We start from the raw sequence: 13,659 nt of genomic DNA, 5'->3' as shown, positions 1-13,659 counted from the left end.
TGCTACAATGTTTCTGTTTACACAGTTTATATACTGGTTTCTGTTTTTGCACTACACTGTTTATACTGCGTATATACTGGTTATTCTGTTTTGCACTACACTGTTTACATTGTTTACATACTATTTATTCTGTTGTTTACATTCTATTTATCTATTTATTCTCTATTGCACTCATTATTATTTTAGTTCTTGTTTTTTAGTTATATAGCCTAGACTATATTTTTAATTTTTAAACTGCCCCATAATTCCATCTCTGTTGTAATCCGGAAGCCAAGCAACAACATTTCGTTGCCAAAATCTCACTGCTGTGTTTTTTTGTGCAATGACAATAAAGGAAGTCTAAGTCTAACTCCGTCGGCAGTCTTTAATATTGACATTCATATTGGAATTTGGAAGCGAACGTCGCGCGACACCTCCGTCGTCATTGTGTGTTTCCCTGTTGTAACTCTGTTTTTTTTTACTTTACTTTAAAGTTTGAGTCTGTCCTTTGACTCAACGAAGAATGACATCATCAGTTGTCAGAGAGCTACATGAGCTACGCAACGGGAGGAGGGAGTTTCCGTATTTGAGCAACACTTAAACCACCGTAGCGTAACGTTACCCGCTGTGTGTGGACCAGTGCCCTCCTGTCTGTCAGATGGACTCCTCCACTTTTCTCTACGATGTCCCTCCGGCAGTCGTCGAAAGATTCTGTAAAATCATGGATAGTGGAGATGACAGGTTCGGCTGGCGCGGACTAGGTGAGGAACAGCTGTTATCATCCTGGTTAGACAGTTGGGTTGAGTTTGATGGAGATGCGGGTCTACCGCAGCAGCCTGAAACACGGACACTGAGAGGGGCTCTAACTTTTCAAACTGTTAATGTCTGTTAATAACATGGAGCTGTCTTTGACTCATTTGCTCCGTTAGAAACCTGTGCAATTTCACATAAATGAGGTTTAGATAACGGTATCTATCTATCTATCTATCTATCTATCTATCTATCTATCTGTCTACCAGTAAACTGCAGTTAAATTATGGACAAAGGCAACTAATAAAATCTGAGTGTGAGTTTTCCAACAATAAAACTACCTTTACACATAGGCTACTCCTCAAAGCTGTAGAAATCCTCACACTTGGCTGCTTTTCTATTTTGCATATAAGTAAGACTGTGAGCAACTTCATGTCATCCAAGTGAATCTGTAATATGTGGGTTAACAAAAGTGGTGGCGTACCTGTCCTGCTATTTATAAATTATAGCTATACACTGCTTTCCTCTGTGAGCTTGATTTGAGATCTTTTTCCGTCCACCATCTCTCTTGGTCCCCAGCTGTCCGAGTTGTCCCCAGCTTGTTAGAGGTCCGCATGTTGGAGCGTGTGGAGGCAGCAGGTCGGAGTCCCACCAGGGAGCTGCTGTGGTCCTGGGCTCAGGAGAATCCGAGAGTGCAGGACCTGCTGAAAGTGCTGCAAGACATGGGCCACCACAGGGCCCTGCAGCTCTTCCAGAGTCAAGCTCAAGGTCAGTTACAAACAGTTAAAGGCAATGAGGATTATTTACTTATTTATCTGCATTGTGCATTAAAAAAATCTGTCAGGCTACTCTAGGTTCTTACTGAAAGGATAGATGAAGTTATGTTGAGATACCGTAAAACTTAAATTAAAAGCCTAGTCCCAATTAAACGCATAGTCCCTTTTAGTAGCCCAGTATGGCTACACATTTTGACAAGTAAATGCTTGTCTTGATTAGATGCCTGGTCTTGTTGTGAAGTAGTACATAGAAGTTCTTGGGACATATACAATTGGGGTGTTGGCTACCTCAATTTATATGTTCGGTGTTCGGACCGGCAGTAGCTCAGTCCATAGGGACTTGGGTTGGGAACCGGAGGGTCGCCTGTTCAAGTCCCCGTCCGGACCAAAAATGTGGAGCGTGGACTGGTAGCTGGAGAGGTGCCAGTTCACCTCCTGGGCACTGCCGAGGTGCCCCTGAGCAAGGCACCGAACCCCCCAACTGCTCGGAGCGCCTGTCATGGGCAGCCCACTCTGACATCTCTCCATTTAGTGCATGTATAGGTCCAGTTTGTGCATGTGTGTGTTCGGACCTGTGTGTAATTGACAACAGAGTGTAAAATTGAATTTCCCCTCGGGGATTAATAAAGTATATAAAATTTAAAAAAAAAAAAAAAAAAAAAAAAAATGTCCATTCCTCAATTGCCATGTAAGTTATTCATATTCTTTGGTCCGTAAGGGTCTTCAGATCAAAAGAATCAAAAGGGTTTTTCATTAACATCATTCTACATTGTGAGTATTGTTTTAACAGGTTAAAGAGGGGTTGTGTTGGTATGCCATGTGCCGTATTTCTCAAGTGCTGAAACTCCCTCTCTGTGATGCCCTCTTTGTTGAAGCTAGATCAAACAAATGATTAATAACTGATACATTATCAAAGCCTAATTTTTATACAAGTAATATTCATACTGGTTTAAATAAAAGATTTGATTGTATTTCCAGATATTTGCAGAGCAACAGTTTTGGGTGAAAGGCGTCTGTCACACATATAGGCCTGTTGCTCTCAGTGATTTATGCAAATAATAGCCCAGGCTATTAATTTAAGTTTTACAGTAACTGAAAGGCTACGGGCTAGGTTCCTCATCAACTTACTAAATTAAAAAAAAGTACCTCCTTACAAATCAGTATAATTTTAGGTCTGTACTACATTTAGAATATTTTCAATGCATTACCTCACCATCAGACAGCGACTCCTGATGCTATCTCTTGATAGCCAGACTCCATAGAGAAAAACAGTAATTTAACATAATAATAATAATAATAATAACAATAATGAAATGATATTATTTATTTGTATAGCACTTATCTAAAAAAGGTTACAAGGTGCTTCACAAAGTGTATGAAAAGAAGACAATAACAATACAATATATATATATTTAAAAAAAAAAAAGAGCTCAGAAAAATGGAGTGTACAGAGGCAAAAATAGAACAAAAGGAAATAAAAACAAAAGTTACAAGTCACAAAAGTACAAATCAGGCATAAAAAGGGAACGCTTTCCTATAAAAATATGTTTCAAGCAATGATTTAAAAGCAGGTAATGTGCTATCAAGCCTGATCTCCTCAGGCAGAGAATTCCAGAGCCTCCGGCCTTGATGGCAAAAGCCTGGTCACCTTTAGTTGCCAACCTTGACCTAGGGACAAGCTAAGCTATATAACTGGGGGCCATTTGTGGAGCCTGGGCTGCCTACGGAGACCGGACTTTTTCACAGCATATTCAGAGGACATGTAGCTAGCGGATCGTGAGGAGATGTTTGCTGTATGTGACAAAAACTTTTCAAGCTTAGGAAGACTTAGAGAGCCTTTAATGTTTAAAGCCTACAAGGTCAAGTCATTTTTATTCACATAGCCAAATATAACAAATCACAAATTAGCCTCAAGGGGCTCTATAGTCTGTACACATAGACTGTATAGTCTGTACAGCGTATGACACCCTCTGTCTTTAGGATAAGACAAACTCTCCCAAAAAAAACCTTTAATGGGGAAGAAACCTCAGGAAGGGCAACTGAGGAGGGATCCTTCCTCCAGGACAGATAGATGTGCAATAGATGAGTGTACAGAACAAAGTAAAATCACAGTATGGATAATCAGTATTACAACAACATAGACAGATTGTGAGATGAAGAATGTGTATCTGGGAGGACACTGAGCAAATTCAAGTAATGCCAAACAGACCTGAGCCACACAGCCTCCTCTCCACCATGGAGACCTGGAAGAGGACAGACTACACCAACACACAAGAGGCAAAGCTCAAGCACATCACTCACACAGATGGGAGAAAAGAAACAAACATACAGAGGGAGAGAGAGAGAGAGAGAGAGAGAGATCAGGAAAGGCTGAATCTCCTGGAGGACCAAGATCTAGTTCCAACATGTGGAACAAAGCACTGACAGCCAGGAGAGAGAGAGAAAGGTCCCTGGAAAGCCGACCAGATGTCTGTGCGGAAAAAGAGAACAAGGAGGAGAGACTGGAGAAAGAGTGAGAGGCACATAGCTGTGCTTGTGAGACACAAACAAACAGAGTGTCAGAGAGATGCAGTGGTTTTCACAAAGTTAATACTATTCTAGTCAACAGGACAAACTTAAACTATAAGTACCAGGCCTTATGATTTAACAAGACTGAGACTGACCAGTTCAGACTCCACAATATCAGCCCGATTATAGCCTGACACAATCTTGTACAGTGTCGGCTCGGATCGTGAATGACAATGAGCGTTGTACGCAATAATCCATTGTTTTATCTCATGCCGTGTGTTATAGTTGACGACAACCAGCGCCTCACGATGTCCCAACAAAAAGTCCAGCATGTTTAATTTTCTTTTTGTCTTCCACGACTTCTCCCGTCACAGCCATAACTTTGACCAATAGGAACACAGAGTGATCTGCTGCTGGACAACTGTATGGCAACAACACCCTGGCCTTTTTGATATTTCCTCTAGGGATGTTACACAGAGTTAAAAAAAAAATGCTGGTGTACTGCCATTAGCATCAAGCTAGCAAAGAATGTTATTTCTTCATAATGGAGGATACAAAGGAATAAAATTTAAAAATAGTGGCGGGGCTAGAGGGTACCAGCTTCATTCACTTCACTACTGGCCTTTATTTCTCATTCCTTCTGTATTTTTTCTATTTTTACTGACAAACAAAACTCAGTAATCCAGTGTGGATGATACAAAGGCCTAAATTAGGATCATGAATGAAAGAGACCTGATTTTAGCTATGTTGCGCAGGTGAATGAAGGTAACACCAAGATCCCTGACTGTCAAACTTTGAGAAATCACAGTTGTTGAGAGTCACTGTTACTTGGTCAAACCGGTGTCTGTGTCAGCAGGGCCAATGACCAGCATCTCAGTTTTATCTGAGTTTGGGAGCAGGAAACTGCGTGACTTCCAGTTTTTCACAGCAGACCTTTTGCAGCAGTTTTCGCAAATATTATGGTTTCATATGCTTTGATTATTGTTATTATTACTACAAGACCACAAATTCCTAGGGGAACCTCATGAGTGTCGGAGGGAAATTACATGACGGGGAAATTTAAAGCCCTTTCTTGGTTCCTCTTTGTGGTGCATGCCGGATGCTGATGAAATGTTTTATTCTTTGTCTTGATATTTCAGAGTTGCCTGTACCCCCCTGCAAAACACATGCAGAGTCCAAAGGGCAGATGTCAGCAGCTGAAGAGAGGGTAGAATTCTTTGTTCAATTGTTGAATGTGTTAAGTCTTAAGACTGCAAGAATAAATCAGCAGCCCTTATGTATTTTCTCTGATAAGGAATCCTTCCAGCAAGAGGCGAGTTCTGCAACTCCAGCACCCTCTTTCAGTAAGTAAAATTAGAATGGATAGATTAAAATCATGTCATATATTACATCAGTGAAATACCATTTTGGTATCCACTATCATTCAGGTTGAAGTGAATGTGTTAAATGTGTGATTCCAAGCATGAATGAAGCAGTTTGGGGTTCATACTGATCTGTCTCTATATTCCAGTGAACTCCAGTGGAGAAAACCTGCCACCCATAATCACTTTTCAAGACATAATGGAAGGAACCAGAGATTTCCATCATGAGATGAGAATTTCAGAGGGACACTTTTCTGATGTCTACAGAGCACAAATTGGAAATAAAATGGTTGCAGTGAAGCTTTTTAAACAGGTGATTAATGATTCTTACAGTCAGACATTTTGGGAAATATGCTTGCTCACAGTTAAAGGAATACTCCCTCCCCCCCAAATGATCATTTATGTATGAGTTACTCAACCCCGTGTTATGTTGAAATCTTGAAGAAATCTGTTATTCTTACATATTTCCACCTTGAACAAAGAATACAGAAAAGGAAAAAAATCTTGATGAATTGAAGTCATAGGGGTCCATGTTTAACAAAAGCAAAGCTACATCAAAATATTTGTTTACAAACTCTCACACAACTCCTGTAGTATAATCCCAGTCTCTTTAATCCAGTTGATGCTCAGTGCTTCCCAAACAGACAGCCCTTTCTGAAAGAGAACTAAACTGAGTGTGACACTTATCTGTGTTCTCGTCAAAGCCAGACTCCATTGACAAAAACAGTAATTCTATCTGGGTGATCACAGGAGCTGCTCGCAGAGTCCTGCAGATGTCAGATTTTTTAAAGATCCGAACAGGCACCACAACGTGCAATACTGCAAACACCCCGCCACCTGCACATATGACCAATTAGTTCCGCAACCCAACCCGACCTGCCGACACAAGATCCACGGGTCGGCGCATTATTTCAAATCCAACGATAACCATGCGCTTTTCAAATAGTACAGCTAGGCCACAGGCGTCACTTTGGGACAATTCGTACAAGGGAAATTCAGATACTTTATTTTAAAACAAAGGTAATTCAGGAAATACAACTTAAAGGCTGTGAGGATTGCAGATTGCAACCAGCTGAAACTTCTCCTGGTTGGAATTCCTTCAGTGTTCATTGATTAGGAGGTTTTTAGTGGGAGCTGAATTACATGCGACATCTCTTCCGCTCCGAAACAAACAGACCAGCTGATTAAAACTGGCAAAAACACTGAATAAAGCAGTTTCACATTACAAATCAGTGTTTTTTCCATGCTGCCCATTGCATGTGGGTTGTTAACTACAGTGGCTGACACTAAAATGCAAAATGGCCCTATCTAGAGCCAGTGTTTGGTTTGTCTGTTCTGGGCTACTGTAGAAACATGACGATCTCCATAAAAAAGGACCTGCTCCCTATTTTGATGTAAACCACTCATTCTAAGGTAACGAAGACAAAACAATTCTTATTTTCAGGTGACTGTACATGAAAGAAAATATGATAAAATTATTATATTTTGCTTATTCTCATAGTATTTGAATGACATTGACATTTCCACAGTGCCTGTTGGTGACGCACCTGACACAAAGTCAGCAGTCAGAAAATGAAAACCTGAAAAAGGTATATTAAATTATTACCCTTCTCATTTTATTTGAAGTATTTATCATCAAACACCCGCAATCAAAGCCACATGTTCTTTTTTTCACCCAGAACCAAACCCAGATACAACATTAAGACAGTATACCACCCGTGAATCACTTTTTCTGCCCGACCAGATACAGGACTGGCTGCTGGTCTACCGCTGCCTCGATCAGTAGTTTGTTTGTGTTATTGTGTGTCTTTAGTGAATCTGAACTAACCCTTAAAACACAAAGCCAAACAAGGGGAAGTACTGAGCACACAACTGGATAAATGAGACTTGGATTATACTGCACAAGTTTTGTGAGAGTTGGTAGATGTTTTGATATAGTTTTGCTGTTGTTAAACATGGCCCCCATTTACTTTAATTCACCAAGAATTCTATCATTTTTTGGTTTCTTCATTCCCCATGGAGGCATGTGAGGAAAAACTGTGTTTTCCTCCTGAAATCAACGTAACATGGGGTGAGGAATTGATATACAAATGGTTAATTTTGTGGGTGAAGTATTCCTTTAAACACTCTCAAGATGACTACTGTCAGTATGAGCACTGTCCTGTGTCTGGGATATGTTTGACCCCTGTATACCCATCTACAGTGGGATTTTATAATGTTGCACATTGCTGCAAAGAGAACCTAACTGAAATGCATTCCTTATCCATTGTTCTCCAGATAAATACAGCATCATGGAAGAAGCTGTGGGATATCTTCAGAAAAGATATGGAAATTCATAATTTGTATGTGTCAACCCTCACTCTCAAAACACCTTTTTATATTCATATGATAGAGTGTGTTTAATATTGAGTGTGGGACTGTGTTACAGGTACAAACATCCAAATATCTTAGACTTGTTGTGCTGTTTTTCTGATGAGTGCCGCTACTGTCTGGTCTATCCTTACCTTCCCAATGGATCGCTCTTCGGCAGACTCCACCACCAGGTAGATTTGCTATTTATCAAAATCTACTGGCCTACAGGTCACCTGTTCTGCATCCATTATGACGTGTGTTTCTGTTCTGTTCTAAGACAGAGCGAAATGGTTGCTAGGTATTACTTTCAACATCTGAAAACAGGAAGTGAACTTGTGGGATTTGCTTTTGTAGAATTTAACCAAGGCCTTTTATTTTGAAATAATAGAACTGAAACTTTAGAACATGTAAGAATAAGACTAGAACAATCTTACAAAGAGAAAAATATATATTTGAAAATGGCTGGAAAATTGTTTGTTCTGCCGAGGAATTTCTGCGAGGACATTAAAATGTTTGACAGGAGATGATGTGATTGGTCATTGTTGAAGCCAGTGTATTGATCCTGTTCCAGCTACTTCACTGTGTGCTCCCTGAAGGTTTTTTTTACATCCACTTTTCCAGTACTTTAAGTTACTTTGGCTGTTCATAAGCACATTTTTGTGTTGTATCTTAAAAGGTTTGTTGTCACTGTACAGGATGGAGAGCCCCCCCTGTCCTGGCAGGAACGTCTCACCATCATTAAGGGAACTGCAAAGGCCTTACATCACCTCCATACAGCCCAGCCCTGCCCTGTGATTTGTGGCAACATCTCCAGGTACGAGATAAACTATCTGAAAGGACTCCCTCGGAGCTTTCTCCCTCTGTCTTGAGTCTCTTTGAAGAAGGCATTGTCACAGTTGTGGTCAATGTCAAATTATGATTGATGCCACAAGACCACAAATCCAACCACAAAAGAAAAAATAATTTTATATAGATGTGTGTGTGTGTGATTATTTTCACACATTATTTACATTACATTATTTTAACGCACGACCAAGATTTTTAACATAGTTTCACTAGATCTCTAAGGACGGTTGACCTAACATCAGTAGGTAGACAATAGTAGCAAAGTAAGCTAACGTTAGCAAGTGACAGCAGCCTGACACCAGTGCATCCACGTACAGAGTTGAAATATAGAAGACAGTTATACTCAAGCACAGCAGTCGTTACAGTTGTGGAGTCAACCACACAAAATGGTTACAGTCCTCTAGACTCTTGTGCACTTTCATTGGGTCGTTGTGTAGCATTAGTAACATTAGGAGGTCTTGAGGACCATGTAATTACGATCATGTCCACTCCGAGCAAACTGGTCAAGTTGTGTGAAAAATCAGTTTTCTTTTCTTTGTGTGTGGACATATCCAACATGAGTTTCAATTTTCTGATGTACCTACTGAGGTACGTACTGCCTGCAGGTTTACTCAACACTTCCAGTCACATGCCTCTATACTCAATTCAAACAGTAAAGGGATTTTTCACTTCCTCCCCTTCGTCTGAATATTGTCACGTGATTGCAAACAACCTATTGCACTAGGCAAAAAATTTGCTTGCATTTAGTCTGACTTCTCAAGTATATATGAAACATTTAAAATCAACGCTACCATGCTTGTCATATAATCAATGTCTGTCTTTCCTATTCAGCCAAAATAATATGCCACACTTTTAGAAGATAATAATAAAAAAATGTTGTAATGTTGTGAGGTCATATCATACACCTGCAGCATTGTGGGTTTTAGGACCTCCACTGTCAGTTGCTTTTTATCTGTCTTGTTTGTCTCTGCCATCTGTGAAGTTCAGAAGTTCACACAGTGTCCATGTGTTTTCTCTGCACAGTTCTAGCATCCTCTTGGATGATACCCTACAGCCCAAGCTGTCTAACTTTGGGTTGGCTCGCCTCCGTCCTCATTCAGCCAATCAGCAGTGTACTATCACTCTGGATACCAGGTTCCACAGCAACCTGGGTTACCTTCCTGAGGAGTACATCCGAGATGGCAAGCTGTCCTTCAGCCTGGATGTGTACAGCTTTGGAATGGTGATTGTTACAAGACTATACAAGCTTAGCTAAACTTTCTACATCCTGTGTGTGCAATGGGTTTTTGCATATGTTGCATATAAAATAACAAAATAAGAATAGTGAATAGTGAAAGGAATAAGTGTACTGACTTTCCACCACTGGTATGTGCATAAGTGCTGCATTTATAGTGCAAATAAATGTTACAGTGTACAATTTGTGATGGAAAGATTATTATTCACTGCCATTAATTACAGCTTGCTTACTCACAGGTGATAATGGAAACAGTAACAGGACGGAAGGTCACAGAGGACGGATCTAAACAAACACCACTGGTGAGTTGACACTGAGTCCATTTTATGAAGCCCTTATTTATATGCAGAGGTGGGACCAAGTTATTGTTTTGTAAGTCACAAGTAAGTTTCAAGTCTTTGCAATCAGGTCCCAAATCAAGACTGGCAAGTCCCGAGTCAAGTCCCAAATTCATTCAGAGTCGTAATGCACTCAGCACCAAATGTAATGTCATTTTAACAACAGAGTAATAATATGTTAAATTATACTTTTAACTTTTTTATAAAGAAGTAGTGCTAACATTGCACTTTTATAGCAGATAGCATTTTTAACTAGTGCTACAGTTAGCTTAAACATGCACGTTAGCTTGCTAACTACTGTGAAACTTCAAAGTCCCCTTCATTAGCGGGGTGTGGCAACACATTTTGACAAATATATGCCAGTCTCAATTAGACACCTGGTCTGGTTGCCAAACAGTTCATTTTTGGATGCATAAAACCTCTTAAAGCCCATTTAGTTGTTGGCTACCCCTTTGAGCTAATATTAGTTAACTGCTTCAATCGCATACAAATATAAATGTTCAAACTTTTTAAGAATATGGAGATGCTTTGCTTGCATTGTTAGGTCAGTTAGATTCTCCACAATTCAGTTGTTTAGTTCATTTTACTGAAACCATGAGCACTAAGGAACACCATAATTCATTCAGATTTAAAGGCATGGTAAACAAGAGAGAAGGAAATAAAGGTGGTGACTCTCTGTCTCCGATGTGGTCATAAATTCACAATATGTGTCTATTCCTCAATTACGGGGTAAGTTTCATTAGTGTGAAAGGGTCCATCAACCAAAAGAAACAAAAATGGTTTTCATGAAAATGAATCCAAGTTGTGAGTATTGTTTTTACATGATAAAGTGGTGTTGCGTCGGTATGCCAGGTGCTGTAAAATGAGTGTGTCTGTCTTTTGTGTGTGAAAGGAATTAAAAGCTTGTCCCATATCACGCTTGTCTCAAATTACACCATTTGAGTTCAGTGATTTAAGCAAATAAGAGCCTAAGCTATTAATCAAAGTTTTACAGTATGTTAATATTAGCCTCAACTTATTCTCTGTTGGAAGTTGTTGCATCTCTGCCTGTAATTTTCAACCTGCACGTTTTGCATACTGCAGTTCCTGTCTTATCTTATCCCTGGAGTTGGTATCACTTTTTCAAGCTGGCGCTCAGAAACTTAACGTTAGGTCTTCATGGTTCTCTCCTGCAACTTGATTGGATGCTGTCAGATCGGTTCAAATATCTAGAGAATAAGGTGTCGACTTGCTGGGTATGAATAGCGTTAATATTAGCTAATTCAGGGAATAAATGGACATGAATTAATCGTGGAATATTTTTTAAATAACATACATTTTAGTCTTTGGGCGTGGGGAAAGGTATCAAGTATTTTCAAGTTAAAAGACTCAAGTTCAAGTGAAGTCATTGGTATAAAAGGTTTTTTTTTTTTCCTGTTTTGATTTTATCAAGTCTAAAGTCATCAAGTTTGTGACTCGAGTCTGACTTGGGTCCAAGTCATGTGGTGTTGTGAATTGTGATGTCTTACAACAACAGTCATATATCTCACATTAATTGTTAGAACTGTCTGACATCCTGTGCTCACCAACCACGTGCTCTCTCTCTCTCTGTTTGATCTGTCAGAGAGATCTGCTTATCACTGAGGTGGAGGACAGTGGTGGCGTAGATTCTTGTCTGCGGTTTTTGGATGTGGCAGCTGGTCGGTGGCCGACCGCCTTGGCCCTCGACCTCCTGCGGCTGGCCTTGGACTGCACTGCTAGCCGCCACCGCAGCAGGCCGAAAATGGAGAATGTGAGAAATAAATGTTCATTCTTGACCTTTAAGAAGACTATACACAAAACAATATTAATAGGTCCACATCCTAGCTTTTGCTGCTTTCCACTGCATTACACAGTTTTCGTTCAGAAAATGGTGTTTACATGTGGCTTCATCAGGGGGGAAGACCTCTTTTTCTGTTGAAATGTCCTCCTTGATCGTTCTCTGCGCATCCATTGATCCCTGGTCAATGCTCTTTGTGGAAGCTGTGAGCAGTTTTGGTCTGGTGTTGAATAATGTAAATCCTAACTGTCGACAGGTGCTTCTGGAATTGAGCAAGCTGCTTCCTCCACCCAGCTGCCCCCCTGCAGACCAACCCCGCAGCCTCGATGATGGAAACCCTGTTAATGCCCAGCTGAGCCCCCCACCCTCCATACCTGTAGAGCACGATGAGCAGCGCAGCCCCCCTGGCTCTCTAACGCACGCAGGGCCCTGTGAATGCAGCCAGTCGGAGGTGACATATCTGAGTGAGGTGCTGGGTGCTGACGGTGAGGCAGCAGCAGACCTGTACAGCAGCTGGCCTGTACAGTGCAGCTGCCCTGCTGAGACAGGCGGCCTGACATGTGAGGACTGCAGGGCCAATGGCTTCACCCTCAACCACACAGACAGTCCTCAGAGTAAGTGTTGAGGGGATTTCACATTACATGAGCAGAATTTGAAAAACTTGTAAGATTCTGTGGGTCTTGCTCAGCAGGCCAGCATAATGTAAAGATGCACAAAAATGGGTGGCTCAACTCTACCAGGTGCTTCCTCATTTGTGAGGAATTACGAGAAAAAGTTAACCTGACCGTGACAGCCATCTTGCCAAGTGGAACATTTAAAACACCCTCACATAAAAATCTATCAGTGCATTCACTTGTATTTATATATTACATGCGGTATGTGTGTGTGTTAGCCTACTAAAAATAACCCTTTGCTGTGTTTTGTGTGTTTAAGCTGACTCCATTGTGGTGGAAAACCCAGCCAAGGAGAGACTGAGGAACAAACTGAGTCTGTATAATGGAGGGCTGATTCACTCAGAGGAACTGTTATCTGAAACCGGACTGCAGTAGAGGGCAGACTTCCTGTTACGGTCCTGAGAGCAGCTCGTTCTGTGGGTTGTCACGTGTGTTCAGGGAGGAAGTGTTCCACAAAGCGGAGTTAGGTCAAGTTTGACAACTGCATCAACATCACATCAGTTCACTGTGATGGAGGCTGAGATGGAGAAACAAATGTCATGCAGCCAGAGTAGAACATAGTAAACATAACATATGAATAACGTAATATTTGAGAGGGAAATGTACAGAACCAAATTCATGAACAAAGCAAATGAGAAAGAGCATCTTGTTGAACGAATTTAACAATGAACTTTGTGCCACTTAACTCTCCTGTTTTCTCCCCATATGGAAATGTAATATGTAACATATACATGTGCCCCTGTATTAAGAGTAATGTTGCCATGTACGTTACCCAGAAGGCAATATATATTATTATCACATACATACATACATACATACTAGGGCTGAACGATATATCGTTATCGTATCTATACCGAGATATGAACATGCAAGATATTAATATCCCAAAAGGCAACGATATTGACGATATAATTTCCCCATGAGTTTCCCCAGCTTGACCTGCATGTACAGCTCAGCCAATCACAAACATCCTTTTTACGCTTGCCCTAAATGTACAGCTACGGCCAGCCAATCACAAACCTCATTTCCTGCTTGCCTTGGAT

At 40.6% G+C, this 13,659-nt stretch overlaps 1 protein-coding gene across 1 annotated transcript; it reads left to right on the top strand.

Moving 5' to 3' along the window:
- Nucleotides 1-552: 552 nt before the first annotated feature.
- irak3 (interleukin-1 receptor-associated kinase 3) lies at nucleotides 553-13,653 on the top strand. The gene is made up of 13 exons (XM_050036074.1): nucleotides 553-740; nucleotides 1,309-1,497; nucleotides 5,153-5,220; nucleotides 5,308-5,356; nucleotides 5,524-5,687; nucleotides 7,652-7,716; nucleotides 7,803-7,917; nucleotides 8,422-8,540; nucleotides 9,596-9,794; nucleotides 10,046-10,108; nucleotides 11,748-11,915; nucleotides 12,199-12,556; nucleotides 12,876-13,653. The coding sequence occupies exons 1-13, from the start codon at nucleotides 638-640 to the stop codon at nucleotides 12,989-12,991; spliced, it is 1,776 nt and encodes a 591-aa protein (XP_049892031.1). The 5' UTR covers nucleotides 553-637; the 3' UTR covers nucleotides 12,992-13,653.
- The last annotated feature ends 6 nt before the right edge of the window (nucleotides 13,654-13,659 follow it).

The sequence above is a fragment of the Epinephelus moara genome, chromosome 23 (assembly GCF_006386435.1).
Source record: "Epinephelus moara isolate mb chromosome 23, YSFRI_EMoa_1.0, whole genome shotgun sequence".
In the NCBI taxonomy this organism is placed as follows: domain Eukaryota; kingdom Metazoa; phylum Chordata; class Actinopteri; order Perciformes; family Serranidae; genus Epinephelus; species Epinephelus moara.
This window is presented reverse-complemented; position numbering and strand designations above follow the sequence as displayed.